This window comes from Neophocaena asiaeorientalis, unplaced genomic scaffold, assembly GCF_003031525.2.
Source record: "Neophocaena asiaeorientalis asiaeorientalis breed wild unplaced genomic scaffold, Neophocaena_asiaeorientalis_V1.1 scaffold5, whole genome shotgun sequence".
NCBI classification, from domain to species: Eukaryota; Metazoa; Chordata; class Mammalia; order Artiodactyla; family Phocoenidae; genus Neophocaena; species Neophocaena asiaeorientalis.
Window position 1 is genome coordinate 13,945,715 of NW_020174698.1, and position 20,574 is coordinate 13,966,288.

The following is a 20,574-nucleotide window of genomic DNA, read 5'->3' on the forward strand; positions in this document are numbered from 1 at the left end:
CTGCTGCTCTGTACATGTTAGCTTTTATTATTGTTGCTATTTCTTGAAGGATATGCTGAAATGGATACCATTGAGAGACATACTCAAATAGAAAATTTCCCAGCTCTAGTCCTGTATGGTTTCTAACTGAGCTTCTATGGGTCATTTTCTACTGCTGGAAGATTAGAGGATTACCTCTAATTAAGCTTTCAAAATTAATATCCTTTCCTCTTGCAGCTTTTCTTTCTCTTCCCTGACAGTATTCAGTTGTAATATGGCACAGGCATTACATTATGCTTTCTTGTAGTGTGCAAACTATCGATATTTTATTACGTTCTAAGGGAACCCCAAGGTGTACCCTTTGTATGGAGAAGGTGAGTTTAGGATAACAGTCACCAGCTGTTCTTTTATGATGTGAACCTATTTAAGGAATTTACTGTTTCTTTACTTTCATGGTAACCTCCCCCTGAAGCCCACCCATCCTTTGGTACCTATGGCAGGCAGAATAACAGCCCTTTCAAAGACATCCATGTCTTAATACCCAGAACCTATGAACCTGTTACCGTACATGGGCCAAGGGACTTTGTTAGTGTGATTAATTTAAGGATCTTCAGATGGGGAGATTATTCTGGATTATCCAGGTGAGCCTAATGTAATCACAAGCGTCCTTATAAGAGAGACTCAGGAGGGTCAGAGGCAGAGAAGGTGCTGTGCGGGCTGAAGTAGATGTCAGAGTGGCTGCCAATGTATTCTAACCTCTAGAACTGTAAGATAATAAATTTGTGTTTCTTTAAGTCACTAAGTTTATGGTAACTTGTTACAGTAGCAGTGAGGAAACTAATATCTTGCCATTGTTGCTACTTGTTCACCTGAAGGCCAGGATCTTTTCTGTTATTTACTTCCTGGAAAAGAAGCTTTGTGTTTGAACTGCCTCCTGGGAACAATTTGAATTCCATCTTGTTGCTAGGTTTTGAATTCTTCCAGTAAGACTTTTCTTGAGTAGCTTTTTCCTTTTATCGGGTTTGAGGCCTTTCCCCTGTCTCTGAGTATGTGCTGTGCTATCAACCACTCTAATTTACGTTTTACCCTAACTTCTCAAATCTTAGAATATCTTGAGTTCAACCCCTTTTCTGGCCTCTCCTAAAATCTTTAAAGTTTTTACAATGCTCTTTTTGGTGAGGAATTCTGCTTTTGAGGATGTCATACTACTGCTGAGGAATTACGAGATTCTCATCTCTTGTTCAGCAGCATCGGCCAGAACAGTAGGATAGCCACAGCCCAAACTACTATTCAGAAGTTCCTCCATCTCGAGCTACCCTTAATTGATAAGACTTTTATTATTATTATTTGTCTTATAAACAGAAAAAGATAGGAACCTAAAATCCTAAAAATGTAGAAGGAAAGGGAAAGGCAGCTGAGAGTAGGGAAAAAAACATGGTAGTATTGATAATGCAGCTGCCTAGAGTTAAGCTTGAGGCAGGGGGCTTGTTTAGGAGAAGAACTGGGTAGGTGCAGGTGTGAGCTTTCTTTGCTTGCTGGTTTAATAGTAATGTCTTGAGACAATTTGACACCAGAAAAACTAATTTCTCTGATTAACAATGCTAATATCTTTATGAATACCTAAGTTTCTTTATACTTGTAAATATTAATAGATTTTTGTTATTTCTCAATGGTAGCACTTTTAACGAAAAGTGCAGAAGTTCTTTTTTTGTTAAAACATTATTTGAACATCTAGGAAATTAAGAACTTTATCATTTGAAAATATTTTTAAAACCTTATTTTTGTTTTGAATTAATAACTTTGTTCTGTATTTAAGGCTTAATGAAGGGTGGGCTCATAATTTTTTTTTTTTTTTTTTGCGGTACGCGGGCCTCTCACTGTTGTGGCCTCTCCTGTTGCGGAGCACAGGCTCCGGACACGCAGGCTCAGCGGCCATGGCTCACGGGCCCAGCCGCTCCACGGCATGTGGGATCTTCCTGGACCGGGGCATGAACCCGTGTCCCCTGCATTAGCAGGCGGACTCTCAACCACTGCGCCACCAGAGAAGCCCGGGCTCATAATTTTAAGAAGTTTTAGATGCACTACAATTAAAAAAAACTACTCTGCATGAAGCTAACTCATTCTGAATCTTGGAAACAAGTCAAACTCTGGCTGTGCCATTGATGAGCTGTGGGCTTTGTCTTCTTACCTCTTTCAGTGACTCAATTTTCTTAACTGTTATAGAGGAGATAGTAATTGTATTTACTCTTATAATGTTGCCTTGCAGATTTAATATATGTAAAGCATTTTAAACAGTACTTGGCTCATATTAAGCTCTTATATAAATGTTTGCTGTTATCATTGTCATCATCACTGGGTGGTGGTTCTTTTTCTTTTGTAAGAACAGGAAAGAAATCATTGTACAGTTACACATACTAAAGCCTAAAGAATCATTAGGTTTAATATTTATATATTTTATTTCCCATAGCTCTTTGAACAACAGTAATAGTTGTCTTTCTTTGACTAGTTGTATTTCAGTGGTTTATGTAGTTTACAAACCAAATAGTTAAAATAGAGATTTCTAGAGTAATTTGAGGGTGGTATGATTTTTGAACTTAAAGTGTAGTTATTGACTAATGTGAATATTCTCCAATATATTTTGTAATAAAGTGAATATATCTCTTTAAAACAACAAAAGTTACAGAATGCATCTTATGTTCGCTATCTTTAGGTATACTGAATTTTACAGAAATGTATACAAATCTTATTTTAGCATCTGAAGACCTTTAATTAGGATCCTTATGATCATAAAGTAGGACCAAAATCCATCTTAGATTATCAACCTATTCTACTTCTTGCTCTTTTCCCTGTAGCATTTGCTCAGAAATTATTTGCTTGGTTTATACTCTCACACATGTAAATATGTCTAAAAATGTTTTCCTTTTGGAATTATCTACTTATATTGATAGCAGCAGCAGGTCTCTTTTGTGTTGCTTTACCAATCAAGTTGGCAGACACTGCTCCCCTCAGGAATTTTTAATCTAACAATTTCAGCTGTTCTAAATATTTCTAACTCTGTTGTAGTCAGTGGAACACGTTATCTACATGTTCCAGTTAAGTATCAATAAATTATTATAGTTAGTTGCAATGGAAATTTGTCCATCCAGTGATACACAATAACACACAGAAATGTTAAAAACGTATATAGGTAACCTTTAAGGTAGGTATTAGACTTATTCTCATTTCTAGCGTAGTATGTATTTCATTGCTTAGGTAACATTTTAAGAGTAATTTGTACTATGTTTAAGAAGACAAAGGAATCTTATAGGGTAGTAAGCATATTAATGAGGCTACTCCAATCAGATAACTACTAAAGGCTATGCTTTTCTAATATGCATTACTACCTGAGAGGAAAGGCAAACATGGTAAAATTAAGGGACTTCAACTGTTTGGATACATATTCAACCAACAGATATGTATTGGGCATATGCTGTGTACAATATCTTGTGCCAGGCACTATAAAATTGCAAAGATGAATCAGATATACATTATTTTTTCAAGGAGCTTACTTGAGGGTAAAGAGATAGGATATGTACATAAATAACCAAGTTGCAAGTAGAAGTAATGTGCCATGGGAATTCAAAGACGAGCCCTTATAACCAAGAATATCCAAGAGCTATAGAGGAAAGTATTTCAGACAAGGGAAAGTTCAAAATTTCTGCATCAACAAAGAATGTGGCATATCTGGGAAGCTCTGAGTAGTTTATGTGAAGGGTTAGGACAGAGTTTGCAGGGAGTAAATTGGAAGGTTAGATTAAGGGCAGTTTATGGAGTAAGGGTAAGGATTATATCTTAATCATTATTTATTGTTTCTAGCTATAAAATCATAGTGCCTGGTAACATAGTAGGTGTCTGACACATAGTAGATGCCGAATAAATATTTGAGGAATAGATGAATGCATTCAAAAGCTAAATTTAATTGTTTTGTAATTTGAGAGAAATCATTTTAGGTTTCTTAACAGGAAAATGTGTGTCAGACTTACCTAACAGTTGTATACAGAAGGGCATGGGAAGGGGAGAAAGTGGATGTAGGGAGATAAGTTAGAAGGCTATCATGGTAGTTAAGTAAAAAGTAATGAGGACCTGAACTGAGGAGGCTTTGTAGGAATAGAGACTGATGTGAAATTATTGCAGAAGTAGGATCATTAAGCTTGATTTTTGATATGTTTTGGAGAGAGTAGTGCAAAGTGGAAGTAGAAGTTAAAGGTCTAGTTATTTTTTTTTTAAAGCCAAAGTAGCTGGGAGACTATGATGTTATGAACCAAATCTGGAATTAGGGAGGAATTAGATGTGGAGAAGAATGTGGTGGGTTCTTCTTTTATTCTTTTTTGTTGTTGTTGTTGGGTATACATATTGAATTTAAGACACCAGTAAGGTATCCCAGTGGTGTAGCAGGTAGTTGAACATGCAGGATTCATTTGGTAGAAATGTTGGGGATAACAACGTGAGTCATTTGTGCAGAGATGTTGCTACTTAAGCCACCTAAGTAAGCAAGATCTTAGGAAACGCATTTCAGAGGGCAGACAGAAATGGAAGATTGGGTTAGAAAGGGTACCAAACCATATTGCACTGGGTAGGAGGTTAAGGGGGGATGAAGGCTAGAGGGAAGTCAAATAAGGTAAGGACTAAGCAAAGATCTTTGGATTTGGTGGTTAACTGTTCACCACAGAATAATGTTGAGAGTAAGAGGAGGGAAGTTGAGGGATCATCATGCTGATTAGTTGCGATCATTTTTGTGAAGTGAAAAGCAAAGACATTTTCAAAGTAAGGGTTGCTTGCCTGAGGTATTGATCATAAAGAGATAAAAAAAAAAGTCTTTGTTAGGGGGAGCATTTAAGCAAATGAATTTTAAGATCTAAGTATTATCTTTTTTGACTGCTACTTGACATAATATTGATTGTCTCACCAAATATGAACTCCTGTAGTTGCAAATGTTCAAACAGTATCTGACTCTGCATTTACCAGGGCTGTTGTAGAACGTGACTTCTCTTTTAGAAAAGAAGCTGAATGGAAATCTGAAATCAATGAATTATATTTATAGATCTTGAATAGGCAGTAGGTAGGGGGGACTCAGTTTTCTATTTTCAGATAGAAAATTTCCTGGTTGAAGTAAATTTGAGATTTACTTCAAATTTTAAAATTTAATAATGATAAAGCAAAAAGACTTTACATTTGTTCTCGTTTAATTCTTACGGTGATGCTAGGAAGTGGATGTGAAAACTGCAGATGGGGTTAAAGATTCCAGGGACACATAGCTAGTTAGAATTTTAAAACCTGGCTTAATCTTCCATCTGATTAAAATTCATGTCCTTGATATTCTTATTTGCTGATAAGTTGGATGGCAGGACATTTTAGACATAGATGATAATCTGATGAAAGTCATGATAGTGGAAGTGGGAGGACCAGAAGAAATCAATTTTACAAGAGGCGAAAGGGCCAGGCTAAAGAAAAGAGCTTGTGTAATTAGCAGTAGAATGAGTGTGTATATGTACTTTATATACATACTGTATACACATATGGACATGTATACTTATATCTATATACACACAACATATATCTTAATGTTTGTATATGTATACTATGTAAGATATCCTGTGTTGTCTATACTTTTTTCCCATTAGACAAGACAAGCTGCACTTATATATACTTACATTTTATTTAGTAGTTACCACTCATACATTTTAGTATTTTAATTGTTGTATAACGAAAACTCAAAATTAAAGCTCTATTATTTAATATACAGTACTTCTAATTTTAAAAAGTAGTATATACAGACTTCAGCAGTTGAACTAAATACTTAATTTTTTAATTTAATTTTTTTTATATACAGCAGGTTCTATTTTATGCACGTTAATGTACGTATGTCAGTCCCAACCTCTCAAATCATCCCACCACCTCCTCCCCCCGACCCCCACTTTCCCCGCTTGGTGTCCATACGTTTGTTCTCTACATCTGTGTCTCTATTTCTGCCTTGCAAACTGGTTCATCTATACCATTTTTCTAGATTCCACATGTATGCGTTAATATATGATATTTGTTTTTCTCTTTCTGATTTACTTCACTCTGTATGACAGTCTCTAGGTCCATCCACGTCTCTACAAATGACCCAGTTTCGTTCCTTTTTATGCTGAGTAATATTCCATTGTATAAATGTACCACATCTTCTTTATCTGTTCGTCTGTCGATGGGCATTTAGGTTGCTTCCATGACCTGGCTATTGTAAATAGTGCTGCAGTGAACACTGGGGTGCATGTGTCTTTTTGAATGATGGTTTTCTCTGGGTATATGCTCAGTGAACTATATACCTTTAGAAAGGAGTAAAACTGAGGACATTTTAAGGCTTTTTAAGAAAACTTATGTTGAAGGATCTGAAATATCAGGCTGTTTTGGGTTTGTTATCAAGTGACAATATGTACCCTGTATTGTTAGAGGCAATGTAACATGGTAGGAAGACTGGCTATGGAATCATTCTCGAGTTTAACAAATGTATATTGAGTGCCGACTCTGTATCCAGCACTGTTTCAGGTATTGAGGATACTATAGTGAAAAAGACCAAAAAGATCAAAAAGACTAAGTGATTGGAAGGCAGCCATGCAAAGCTCTAGAAGAATAGCATTGCCAGGCAGCAGGAGTGGCAATGGCAAAGGTTCTTAGGCTAGAGTGGGCATGGCATCTTCCACAGATGGGGGAAAAAAGGTCAGCATGACTGAAACCTACATGGCAGAGGGCAGAGTGGTATGAGAGAAAGTTAGATAGGCGGGGGCCAGATCGTGTAAGTCAAACTTTTATATTTTATTCTGAGTAAAGTGGGAAGTCTTTTTGTGGGGTTGAAGTAAGGGAGATAAAGAGACTTGATCTATAATTTTGAGAAGCTTTGTCTATTGCTAGAGAATGGATGATGGGGTAGAGTAGGATGAGATTAAGAGCAGAAGCAGGGAGACAAGTTAGGATGAATTTAAGTAGTCTAGAGTCGATGATGGTGTCAACTAAGGTTTTAGCAGTGAAGTGGCAATGGGTAGTTAAAGTTATGATATGTGAAACTTGGGAGTTGTCATGGCATTGGATGTAGGAAATGAGAGGAAGCATGGAGTCAAGATTGCCTCCTATTTTTGACTTAAGACAAAATATGGATGGATAGAACTATTTACCAAGATGGAGAAGTTTGAGGGAGGAGCAGGTTTGGAATAAAAGAATCAAGAATTTTATTTTGGATTTGTTAAGTTTGAGGTGCTTATTAAACATCCAGGGGAAGTGTTGAAAGGATAATTATATATGTTACCTTGGAGATGAAGTGACTGATAAATTTTAGTCATTGATGTATTTAAGAACTAGGTGAGAACACCTCAAGAGAGTATAGACAGTGAAGAGAAGAGGGTCTCTAATGAAGATGGGAATCTGAGTTCTGATTGCTGGGTGACTTGGTTTTCGTATTTCTCATACTTCAGAGTCATTGTGAATTGAGGTAGTACGAGGCTTGTTACATAATAATGGCAGCTTTTATTTTTAGGTGGTTATTTAAGGTATTATTTAAATTGCTTTGGCAAGAAAAAGATTCCTTTTCTAAAACAGCTTATGGTGTACTATAAACTTTTTTCTAGATAGAAGTTTTTACTTTAGGAATTCTTCACCTAAGAGGAGACATGGAGAAAGTTTAAGGAGAAGCACAGGGAAGAAAAGGAACAGAAAAGTTCAAGCAGCATCATAGCTATGCTTAGGGTACCATCAGTGCCTTCTTATTTGTTTATGTTGTTTTACCTTTGTTTCATACATCTCAGATTCCTGGGTGCAAAAGGTTTTTAGCTTTATATCTTTTGAGTCTTATAATGTTCTATATGTTGCATTTGCTCAGCAAATGATAACCTCATATACATGAAAGTACACTGTCCTACTGGGACATTAAGTTCTCATTTAAATGCCTTGGGATACAAAAATTCTAAGTTTGCCGCTAAATCAAAATAGATCATCCCCTTCTCTTGTTTCAGAATTTGTTTTGTGCTTGGAGTTATATGAAAAATCATTTATAACAATACTTCTAAAAGTCTACTAAATGAATGAAGGAATTAACGTTCTTTTAATTGTGTTACAGAGTTATAAATTTTGTCAAGGAAAATTACAGTTAATTTTAGACCAGTTGGATTCTGGGCAACCTAAAGAGGTAAGTTTAAAGGAAAACTGTTAAGTTCAGTCAGATATATATATATATATATAAATAAATAAAATAGATTATAATTAGTAGCAGCTGGAGTATTTCTCTTGAAGATAGTAATTTAATATCATGGCAGTTCTAGACTGATATCCCTGCTAGACTTCCTAGTCTTGAAATGAAAAGTCACAGAGTAAGAGAGGCTCTCCTTAGAGAGTTCTCACAGTTTGTAAGAGGAAATTTTTATTTCTAGTTTCAATTTTCAAGGGATGAATTTATGAGCAGTTTCTCCCAAACTGTTCCTTCACTGTTGCTTTGTATGTGATTTCTTTGAAGAAAATAATCTTCATTTAATCCTCTTTCTACTTCTGGAAAACGTGAGCAACTTTGACTCATGTTCATTTATTAGAAAATATTTTTAAAAAGCAATTTTATTGAGCCTCTTTATATTGTAATAATTGTATAAATTACTGTTTATGAAGTTTTATTTCATTTGAAAGTCAGTCTGTTTCACTTGAAATAGAAAATTATAGGATTTTTGAAGTACCTCAGACATCTGTTATATCTTGCCATTTGGTCTCGTTTTTGAAATACGTTGTTTTTCTTCAACTTTTCATTTTAAATTAAGTGAATAGCTATGATTTACTCCCACTGATTTTTTTTTTTCCTCTCAGCATTTCACATTCTGATTTATTTTCTAGGTTTTAGTAAATGTTTCAACAGATTGGCAATGGGACCTGACTTTATATGATAACAATATTATTGACTTTAAGTGGATTATTTGGAAATCTATACTTGTTCAGAAACCTTTGTTCTACTTCTGCAAATAGTAAATTGTTAATGGAGTTTTGTCCTAAAAATTAACTGAAAAGGAGAAATTTACTTACTGTTTTTAAACTCTCTTCATAGTCCCCCTAATGCCTATCCCAAATAAAATTGTATTTAAGAGTTTTTCATATGAATATATAGACATTTTAAACACATGTATATTCTATTTGTTTCACCTAAAACTTGACACCCTGAAAACTGACACCTTGACACATTCAGAGTGCTTGGTGTCCTAAGGTCTTAGCTCTTTGACTCTTCATTTTTTTCCCCCCCTCACTAGGTTTCAGTTATTTCAGCTGAGGAACAACCAAATTTTGAGGAACAGGTTGGAATCAGTGTGTTATTACTCACTAGTTGGAGAGTGAGTGGGGGAGAAGCTTTACTCCACTTACGATTGGAGTAGAGCTATTTGCCACTGCTGTCCCTTGGGTCATACTGTCCTGAGTGAATTCTGATTGAATTTTGAGAAGAATGCTTAATAAGATTTCTGTGAAAATTCAGAAATTCAATTTTGCATCACATTGCTGAATCACTTTTTTCCCCCTATCTCAGTGGTTAGAAGGTCAGAAAATATGGTGTAGCGGCAAAGAAGTTCAAATTAATTGCTTTGTGAGAATTGTTCATATATCCTAGAATGGGAATGCTTCACCAGGGACATAACTGGGCAGTGTTTTAGAATTAGAGTCCTCAAACTGTAGGACCACCTATGGGGTCTGTTCAAGTGAGGAAAGTCTATGGAGGAGACACTGGAATACCTTATTCTGGTGATTCAGATTTGGCTACCATCCCTTCTCCTCTTCCCCTTAGATGTGTGACCTAGAATCTCCTAATATATTTAGGTTATTTTATGTAAAGCAAAAATTAAAACACTAGTTTCTCTGCTTAACAGTTTAAAAAATGAATTATCAAGAATTGTTTTATAAAAGGGCCTCTGATTTTCAACTGGCTCTTTAGAGCAGTTATCCAGACTCCGCGTTTCAATGTTTGTTAAATATTTGGAGAATTGCTATTATTTTGGTGGCTGAGTATTAATAAAAATTCTTTTAAAAAATTATAGGTGAGATATGAAGCCTTGCAAACGTTATGTTCAGCTCCTCCATCTGATGTACTGAACTGTGAAAATTGGACCACTCTCTGTGAGAAACTGACAGTGTATCTTTCAGATCCTGATCCTGTATTTAGTGTAAGGAAATGCTTACAGAAGTGTTAAGAATTCCTGTTTTTTTTCCTACTATTCTAGGAGCAAATGGAATATAATTTTCTTTAATAGTAGCTCAAATATTTAATAGTAATGCAAATATAATTTCAGCTCCAGCTTTTGAATTGTCAAGATTTTTTTTTTTTAAAGGAATTAACTTACTATGTCATGATTAGATTCAAAGTATGGTTGGTCAGTGTCATACTTCATTGCCAAATAATAGACTATGTTAGTTTATGCATTTTGTTTTATCTTGTAAAGGGATATCCAAGTATCTGTGTCAATGTTTTTGAATTAAGAAAAATATTTTAAAAGAAAGAGTGGGCTTCCCTGGTGGTGCAGTGGTTGACAGTCCGCCTGCCAATGCAGGGGACGCGGGTTCGTGCCCCGGTCCGGGAGGATCCCACATGCCGCGGAGCGGCTGGTCCCGTGAGCCATGGCCGCTGAGCCTGCGCGTCCGGAGCCTGTGCTCCGCAACTGGAGAGGCCACAACAGTGAGAGGCCCGCGTACCGAAAAAAAAAAAAAGAAAGAGTGTGTTTTTGAAAGAATTCATGATATATGAAGACTTGAACTTACAATGATTACAATTTATTCTAAAGGATTAATAAGCATTTTCCCTGTGCAGTTAAGTGTTAGAGATTGCTTAACTGCTTAAAAAGAAAAGTTAGAAAACTGTAAAGCTAACACTTTAGAAGATAATTGAGATGAATTATAAAACTAATGTAGAAAATTCCCCAAACTGTAAAGTTAGTCAGTAGCGAGTTATTTTATATATATAAAAAAAATGATTCACATATGACTTCTCAGAAACACTATGTTGAAAAGTAAGATTATATTAAAAAGTGCAGTAATTATATGGGATTAAAAAAAATCCTGACTGTATTCCAGCATCACATTTAACTACAAACTAGGTTTTTTATGTATGTACATATGTATTTATTTTGGCCGCACTGGGTCTTTGTTGTGGCGCATGGGCTTCTCTAGTGCGGCACGCGGGCTTAGATGTGGTATGTGGGAACTTAGTTCGCAGACCAGGGATCGAACCTGGGCCCCCTGCATTGGGAGCACAGAGTCTTAACCACTGGACAACCAGGGAAGTCCCCCAAACTAGGTTTTTTTAAGTGTCTTTTTCTTCATAAATGATGTGTCAGTGAAGAAAAACATTAGCTTTAAAATTGATAAGGTTTTTTTATATAGAATTTTTAAAGGTATTAGTAAAAAAGAAATTTTTCCAGCTCTTCAACAAATATGCACTGAATACCTACAGTGTACATCATTCTAGTTCAGATGCTGGGAACACTGAGCAAGACAGAAGCCTTTGCCTTCATAGAACTTTAGAAGAGGAGACAGACAGTAAACAGTTAATACAAATAAAAATAAAACTCAGTACCTTTTTACTACTTAAAATTGCTCTTCCATCAATGAAAATATACTGGTAAACAGAAGTGGTTTAGAAACAAGTGGTTTGTTATTTTTATAAGGGGGAAAATGGTGTTTAATTACCCAATACCTGGATGCAGTTCAACCATACTAACCCCAGAGGGTGAGGCAGACTTCTCTAAAAACTCAAGGATTCAGGAACTTCAAAGGGGAAAGATATTTCAGGGTTATCTTTTAATATTTCAAGACATTCTAACAGGAAATTGTAAATTTCCCTCTTAAAGACATAATAGTGGTCTAATAGGTTTCCTTTATTCCTTTTATAAACATGGTAAAGATCTTACTGGGTCAATGTAAGTGGCCTGATTTGTCCATTGTATTCAGCAAGAGTCAGTGTGGATACTTAAGGCAATAAAACTGGAAGACGTCATAGAGGGGAAATGGTAATAAAACCAATCAACTTGAATAGAAAACAAGGCATGGTGTTCTTTTCATCTAGAACTTATGCTTTACCCAAATTCTTGAGTTTGATTCTGTTTTTTCCTTCTCTACTCTAAAGCAGGGGTCCCCAACCCCCAGGAACTGGGCCACCCAGCAGGAGGTGAGCGGCTAATCTTCATCTGCTGCTCCCCATGGCTCGCATTATGGCCTTAAGCATCCCCGCCCTCCTGTCTGTGGAAAAATTGTCTTCCACAAAACTGGTCCCTGGTGCCAAAAAGGTTGGGGAACGGTGCTCTAAAGGACTCTTACATGTAACTGAGTGAAGCCTATAGTGTTCGAAAAGTATGACAAATACTTACCAATTGCTGCAAATATGAAAACTTCCCAAAGTATTTAATATCCTGTGTTCAGTACGAACCTCTTGGGTTATTGAAATATATTTTTAGTCACTTGGGTAACCATTGTTTGTAAATGTATTCATCTAATATTTGATATAGTCAAGGTTATTTTTTTCTTCAGAGTAGATCATTTGAGGGAATTTTATTTTTTTAATGGGAAACTGAATCTCACGGTTAGGATCAATCCCATCAAAGTTGGTATAATTAAAATGATAAGCTGTCATTTCTAGGTACCTACGAGTGTCAGGTACTGACTACATCTGTTATCTCATTTAATTCATTTACATTGTGGTAGTTTCTACTTTACATTTTAATAATGTAAAATTTTGGAATATAATATTTTTCTTGGGAATAGGCAAAATTATTGAAGTCCTAACAATCTAATTAATCTTCCTATGTGAGCAATTAAAACAAAAACAAATAGTGGATTTGGAAAGGAGTGGGGTTTTTCGTTTGTTTTGTTTTACATTTAGTACTCCTACTGTTTCTTTGTTTGACTCCTTTACATTGTGTCAAATTGTAACAAATTATATTGTTTCCTTTCTTCACTCCATCTCCCCATGTCTGTATCTGCTATTACCAGATTTTACAACAATATACTGCTGTATTAGATTGACTCTTAGTTTTGGTTGACTTTACTTTTTGCCAACCAACACAAGAACGCGCCGTTTTAATTACATTTCTACTGAAATTTTTGAATGGTCTTGTGTTTATTAAGTTTTTTACTATGTAGAAAACGATTCTTACAAAAATAGATGATGAAAGAATATTGGATACAAATCTTGTTTCATTTCCATAGGACCGGATTTTAAAATTCTATGCACAGACGTTTACACTTTCACCATTACATATGACCAAGGAAATTTATAAAAGCTTAGGTATGTTTATTATATAATTTTTAAAATTTATAAGTTTGTACTTAAGAAAATGGATAGGAAATAACTTTCAGAAAGCACTGTGAATGAATGGTATTATAACCTTATTTTTATATTTTCTTTTTAGCTAAATATTTGGAGTTATACTTTCTTTCTAGAGAAAATCATATTCCTACTCTTACAACTGGCATAGATATAACTAATCCTAATATGATCCACTTACTTAAAAAGGTATTCATTTTTTATAATATGCTTTTATTTCTGTTTAATTCTATATTTAAGAATTCTAACTGCTTGAGAACGGTTATGCACTGTTTTATAGGTTCGTCTTCTAAATGAATATCAGAAAGAGGCTCCATCTTTCTGGATTCGACACCCAGAAAAGTAAGCCCCCTAGTTTATGCCAGTATAAAATTAGGAGTGTTACTGTCCATATACATTTCAAAGAGAGTAGAGACGGTCTTAACTGATTTATGTGGTTGGGAAAGGCTTACTAGTTTATTTTTTAGCTTTTCATGTTTTTTACTTAACTATGTGAATGGCTCTATGCAAGTACCATTTTATACCATTTAATTATCACAACAAGGTAAGAGGCTGTTGTAGCTTCAGGTTCTTTCATTACTGGTCTTTGCTACTTTGGTCAAGTTCCTTGAATGTTCTTTAAACTTTTCCCTTTTTAGTTCTAAGATTTTTAATAAGGTTGTAAGAGTAACTGTGGGTCTAAAAAGGAAAGTTAAATTTGGACAGCCAGTGTTGAAGTAGAACATACGTTTTTAGAGCAGAGAAAACTGGGGGTGAATTTCACCCTTGCTATTTACTGAAATATTAAAAAATGTTTCTAAAGATTACCTATTACTTTATCATTCCATAAATATAAAATGTCACTATTACATATATATAGCATTTGTTTTTTTTCTAAAAATTACTTCTTTCCCAAACTTTAAGGTATATGGAAGAAATTGTGGAGAGTACTTTGTCTTTATTATCAGTTAAACATGATCAAAGCCATCTTGTCTCACAAAAGATTTTGGATCCGATATACTTTCTTGCATTGGTTGATACCAAGGCTGTGTGGTTCAAAAAGTGGATGGTAAGGAAATACGGAATGTTTTACTACCTTTCTTTGTGTATTGCTCTACTGTGTCAAAGAATAGCTGCTGTTTGAATGTTTACTGTGTGCCAAGAGTTCTATCACTTTTACACATGTTAACTCACTTAATTCTTATAACAATCTATGATGTAGGTGGTGGTATTATTATCCCATTTTACAGATGCAGCAACTGAGGGATAGAGAAGTAACTTGCTCAAGATGGTTTACCTATTAGGTGACAGAGTCAGAAAAGGATTTTAATGGTAATTCATTTGAATCTATTAAACTGATGACCTATCCAAAATCATGTCTTAGTTTAAAAGCTATGAATTTTTTTAAGCAGATGTGGTAGAACATAAGGGTTCAATGCTCACTTTTCTCTGGCTTAGAGGTCTGAAAACATCTCTTCATTTGCCACTTAATGAAATTGCAGTTTGTAAAATGTGTCTAATGCCTGAATGCTGGTGACTTCCTGTGGAGTTGATCACTATCTTAGAACTGAAACTAATATTAAAAGATTCTTACACTGTTACCTCCCTCATCTGTTGAATAAGAGTGGTCTGTGTCTGGCAGTAGTCATAGCTGTGTTGGCCTGCGTTCTTACATCTTTGTCCCTCTCAACCTGTATTTGTTGCAGTGGGGAAGGATGGGAATGGGACCATGACTTGCCATGCAAACCATGCAAAGCAAAGCAGCAACATGTTCATTTACTGCTGAGCATGATTTGGACATTATCTAGCTGACGGCTTTCTTTCTTTCTTTTTTTTTTTTTTTTTTTTTTGCCTTTTATCTAGACTGTATAATAATGCCCAGTTAACCAAAACATAATTCTGTTTGGTGCTTAGCACTTACCTGGCCTACATATAGTATATGTTTGATAGATGCTTGCTCAACTTAATTTTACCTGAACCCTTTGTTCCTCACATCTGACATTTGACCTTTTTCTTTTTTATGATTATCAAATTACACCACTATTGTAGACAATATACAAAATATGTAAAAGCACAAGCAGAATTATATTTCTCTAATTCTATAACTCAGAGATAACAGCTATTAAGATTTTGTTTTATGTGGTTGTATGCTTTAAAAAGACCTAAACAGGTGAATTTTAACAAATCATATTCTGTTTATAATTAACTTTTTTTTACTTAACATTTTTATTGGCAGCACTTGATTCTTAAGAGAATGATGCACATTACAGCAAAACTAACCAATGGAAAATTATTAAATCAGCTCCCCAAGTGTGTTCTAGTATTATTAAAATTTATCACATTCTCCTCCACTCATCTCAGGCAGAAGTTGTCAAACTTTACATAAAGGGTCAAGCAGTAAATATTTCTGGCTTTGTGGGCTGTTCTGTTTCTGTTGCAACTACTCAGTTCTCAGTAGCCCAGAAGCATCCATAGGTAATATATAAATGAATGGATGTGACTGTGTTACAATAAAGCATTGTTTACCATATCAGGGGGCAGCTGAATTTGGCCTGAGGGTTGTGGTATGTCAACTCCAGTCTAAGGGATGTACTGTGAGGCTTTCGTTTTAGAACATGATCAATGGTTTAATTGTAAGTCAATATGTTTCTCTTACTAAACCTGAAAAAAAGATTAATGGTTTTTTAAAACATTTTAAGCTACAAGGGTTAAAACACACAGGGTTTTGATTAACCCTCAATTAACCCAAACCCCACTTAATTAAATTCTATTCCCCAGAATTTTGATAGATTTTTAGACTATTATTTAATTTTTTAAAGTAAAATAAACTACATTGAAGGCTAATGATATCGAACATATGTAATATTCATGTAAATTTTCCCCTTTGTACAATGCATAAAAATCATATTTTAATCTCATCCATGTTTAGTTCTAAGGAGAGAGTTTTTTGGCGCTTCGAATCAGTTTTAAAACATGACTGGCAGAGAATGATTAAGATACTGTCCCTTCAGAGCATTTCAGCCTTGGCAGATTTCTGCATGTGTAAACAGTACAGTACCCTCTTCGTTGTGAGAGTTGTGATTCCTCCCCCGACCCCCTCACCCTCACTTCTTAATCTTTACTTTAGGCTCTGTCATACACTGGTAGTCAGACATGGGTTTTTTTTTGGTTTTAAAGTAATTTAGCATGGTAACTGGACACAACTGAGGGGTAGATTGTTTTCTATTGGTCTGTCAGTAAATGCTCCAGTTTTTAATATAATTTTCATTCTTATGACTGCTATGCTCATAATCCATTGTACTTAGAAAAACGTGTTTTACCCTGATTACAATAATTTAAACTAAGTTATTGTGTAATTTATGTTAAAGAAATGTTACAGGAAAAATAGATTTTGAATGGTATAGCTTGAATATTAAATACCATTTTACTCCTAATTTTAGCATGCATATTACAGCAGAACTGCAGTACTAAGACTTATTGAAAAGAAATATAAATTTCTGGTAAGTATATTTCTGTTCTTATCTTGAGAAATATTATCAGAAAAAGATATATGATGTAATAACTTGAATGTGCAAAGTTGAGTGATTAATTAATATCGGATAATGAAGCAGTCCCCCTTTTATGTGACTTTTAAACTACCATTCTGTGAACATAAAAGGATAAAAGTAGAGACTTAAAACACTGTCAGGATAAGAGTTAGGAAATATATAACTTCATAGTAAATTGGGCTGGTAACTAGCTATTTTGGGATAAGCCATATTAAGTATTGGGTTGGCCATAAAGTTCGCTCGGGTTTTTCTGTAACATTACGGAAAAACCCAAATGAACTTTTTGGCCAACCCAATATTATCATATAGTTTAATTCAGATCAGTTGTTTGTAGGGGAGTTTGTTCTATAAAATTTACCCATGCTTTTAACTGAAAGTTGCATGATAAAATTCAGAATGGTAAATGCTTTTGTACTTGCAAAAATTGATTCAAGTTACACTAAATATAAACTAATACTGTAAAATATATTCATAAAATTTTCTGCATTTACTGTTATTAGTAGAACAACATGTTGGGCACTGAAAGGAACTGAAATCAGCAAGTCTAGCAATTAATAGACAAACAAGAAAATTGTGAAATTAAAGTTATACTAATATGACTTTGAGATAATAAATACGTTCTATGTAGTTAGGTAGAATCTTGAGTTGAGGAGTGAGGTAAAGGGAACGATTCCTAGAACTGTGAATTTTAGGAAGACTGTAGTAGAACATAAATTGAAAGGAGAATAATAATTGTTTTGTGTTTGAGAATTAGGCTTCAGAAAGGAGAAGAGGGAGATGTTGAATATTAGGATGGGAATTTATTTGTAGAGGTAATAGGTATTTAAAAATCCTTAGAGAAACTGAAAGTCTTTCCACATTTCTCTCATTCCCATTTTAACTGGAAATTTGTTGCTGCCATATGAGCCTAGAGTGATCTTGCTAGAAGAGAAAAAGGAGAAAAAGCCAAGAACAATTTTTTTCCTCTTATGGTTTGACATACAAATAACTGTTGGTATGACATAGGCCCTAGTGGACGTATTTCAAATGTTTCTTGTAGATTAACTCTTAAAATCCATTCCTTATTTGGAAAGTGAATTATACTATAATCAATTCTTAGCCTACAAATAGTTACTTCATTATCAACTTCAATATTCTATCAACTTGTTCAAATATTTCATGTTCATAATTAATCAAACTTGCATGAGATTTCATCTTAAACCTCATTTTCTCTTAAAGCTTTCCTAAATTTACCAAAATATCAAGAGATTTTTTTTAATGGTGTGTGTGTGTGTATGTGTGTGTGTGTGTATATATATAATTTTAAAAGTAAACCCAACTTTTGAAAAGAAACATTGGGGAAAATGGATGCCATGTGTGTTTGTTCCTATTTTCCTTTCAGAATTGAAGATCAAATTTTGTATATCTTAAAAAAAAAAAAATTTGTATATCTGCAGTGGGAACTTTGGACCACTCCATGGATTTGTCTTTGGGATCTGGGATCTTCCCAGGCCAGGGCTCAAACCCATGTCCCCTGCATTGCCAGACATATTCTTTATGACTGTGCCACTAGGGAAGTCCCTAAACTGATTCTTTAATTTTAATTAATTTAAATTTAAAAGTAATATGGGTTAGTGGCTACCCTTTTGTGCAGTTTGTTCTGTCTGTGGCATATATGACATTTTCAGTAGGTAGCATTGGGCAACAAATAATTTGTGTATGTGCTATCAGTTTTTTAAAGCAATATCTGTACTGATTGAAACGCATTTTGGCTATCAGCATAACTATTATTTTTAACAATTTGAATCTTTGGTCCAGTTTACCCTTAAGGGAATGACTTCTGAAATGGCTTTATTATGTAGTACGTTTCCTATTTTTCTTGCCCTCTTAAAGTCGTTTAAAAAAAATATTGACAGCTAGGTTATTTAAATTCTCCCTACCTTACTGTTTTTTATATTTCCCCCACCCCGCCTCGCCAATCTTAGGGGTTAACAGTTAAGTGAGCTGGCTAGTACATATTTCCTAGTGCAGGAGAATAAGTATGAAATAAAATACTGAATTTTACAGCAAATTTGTCTTTCCTAAGGTTTAGGATACTTGCTTTTTATACCCTCAACTTGACTCTTTAATATTTAAATTTACCTACTGTAGATCTGCTTTTTTTTTTTTTTTTTTTTTTTTTTTTTTTTGCGGTACGCGGGCCTCTCACTGTTGTGGCCTCTCCCGTTGCGGAGCACAGGCTCAGCAGCCGTGGCTCATGGGCCCAGCCGCTCTGCGGCATGTGGGATCTTCCCAGACCGGGCCACGAACCCATGTCCCCTGCATCGGCAGGCGGACTCTCAACCACTGCGCCACCAGGGAAGCCCTAGATCTGCTTTTTGCTCCTGCAATTTAAAGGGGGTATTATATCATGTGATTGTCTCTCTTCTAAGATGTATCTTTTTCTGTGATTGTTACCCCTTCTCAAATAAAAGAGAGCACGTATAAGAAGTAACAGGAAGGAGTAGAAGGAACAGAAGTGGGTTTAAGTGGGTAGTGAAGATAAAGGTGAGTAGAACTGAGTGCAAGGAAGAATGGGTCTTTGAAGGTTTGAGTGGAAGTGAAGTAAAGAGTGAGAAAGATTATCTTGGAGATAGTACTTTGAGTTCTCAGAGAAGCTATTTGTTCTTTTGTCTTCTTTAGAGCCTCTCAAGTATATTTGTCACATCAAAAGTTCTCCATAATGGCAGTTTTTCAAAGTCATTTTTTTGTTTCTATTTATCAATTTATGTGTAAGAATTAGGATCTTAAGAGTAAGTTCATCTAGGAAGTAGTTCTGTCAAGGAGGTTGCACCTTAGATAAACTCATGACAAACGTGAAACAGATCACTATACTTTTGGGCAAAAGTGTGTGCTTATGAATGGTGTCTCAGGTTCTGACTAAGCAGAAGCTGGGGAGGGGCTGTGTGATTGGTGACATGATGATCATTGATTCCCCTCTTTCAAGAATTGACAAGTCAGGGAGTGTCCTCATGAAATTTTTGTAGAAGTCCCAAGGCAGTTTGACCAGTTGCCTTTGCATGAGTTTGTTGCTGGTAGCCACTCATCTCAGGGCTGGCTTGGATTGGATTGACTGGATTAGAGACTTTTTGGACTGTGCCTCCTTTTGTTTCCTATGAACACTCCTTTATATATTCAGTAGATGCAAGCTAAACCAAAAGAAGACAGGAGTTCAGAGTCTACAAATAACAACAAAAGCAAAATGAACACAGAAGAATAAGCAGGTTAATAGTAGAACTATTGAGCAAATGGTGCTCCTCCAAAACAAAAGGCCACTTTGTACAAAGACCTATTTCATTACAAATCCAAGGAAAATAAAATCTAGCAATGAGAACTCAGTGAAGCAAGTTGAAGCTTAGATCATTGTTGAGACAGACTCACGTGGTGGCAGATCTGAAGGATTATCAAAGTATGGGACTTGGGGACCCAGTGAACACTCTTCTTTGAGGACCCCATGGAATGATGCCAAATGAGAATCCTCAAGGTAATCTCAATGTAAGCTCCAGAATCATTGAGGGTTAAGACCACTGTTCAGTATCTGAAACAATGCATAAAACTGAGTTTATTGCTTACTTAATTAGGCAAAGCAGATTGTTAATATAAAATTTCGGGGAAAACTTGGAACTCAGGTTGGGCTTTCAGAGGTGAGAGTGAGTTCATGCCAACTGTAGATTTCCTGGAATGTGTCTGTTGTTGGCTGACTTT

General features: G+C 35.2%; 1 protein-coding gene across 1 annotated transcript in view; it reads left to right on the plus strand.

Moving 5' to 3' along the window:
• Positions 1-20,574, plus strand: part of TBC1D32 (TBC1 domain family member 32) — a 176,008-nt gene that overhangs the window by 10,463 nt on the left and 144,971 nt on the right. Inside the window, exons 3-9 of the mRNA XM_024759058.1 lie at positions 8,105-8,173; positions 10,047-10,172; positions 13,207-13,285; positions 13,410-13,513; positions 13,605-13,666; positions 14,228-14,372; positions 16,744-16,803. Coding sequence (XP_024614826.1) covers positions 8,105-8,173; positions 10,047-10,172; positions 13,207-13,285; positions 13,410-13,513; positions 13,605-13,666; positions 14,228-14,372; positions 16,744-16,803 — 645 coding nt within the window. The remainder of the gene's footprint in view (positions 1-8,104; positions 8,174-10,046; positions 10,173-13,206; positions 13,286-13,409; positions 13,514-13,604; positions 13,667-14,227; positions 14,373-16,743; positions 16,804-20,574) is intronic.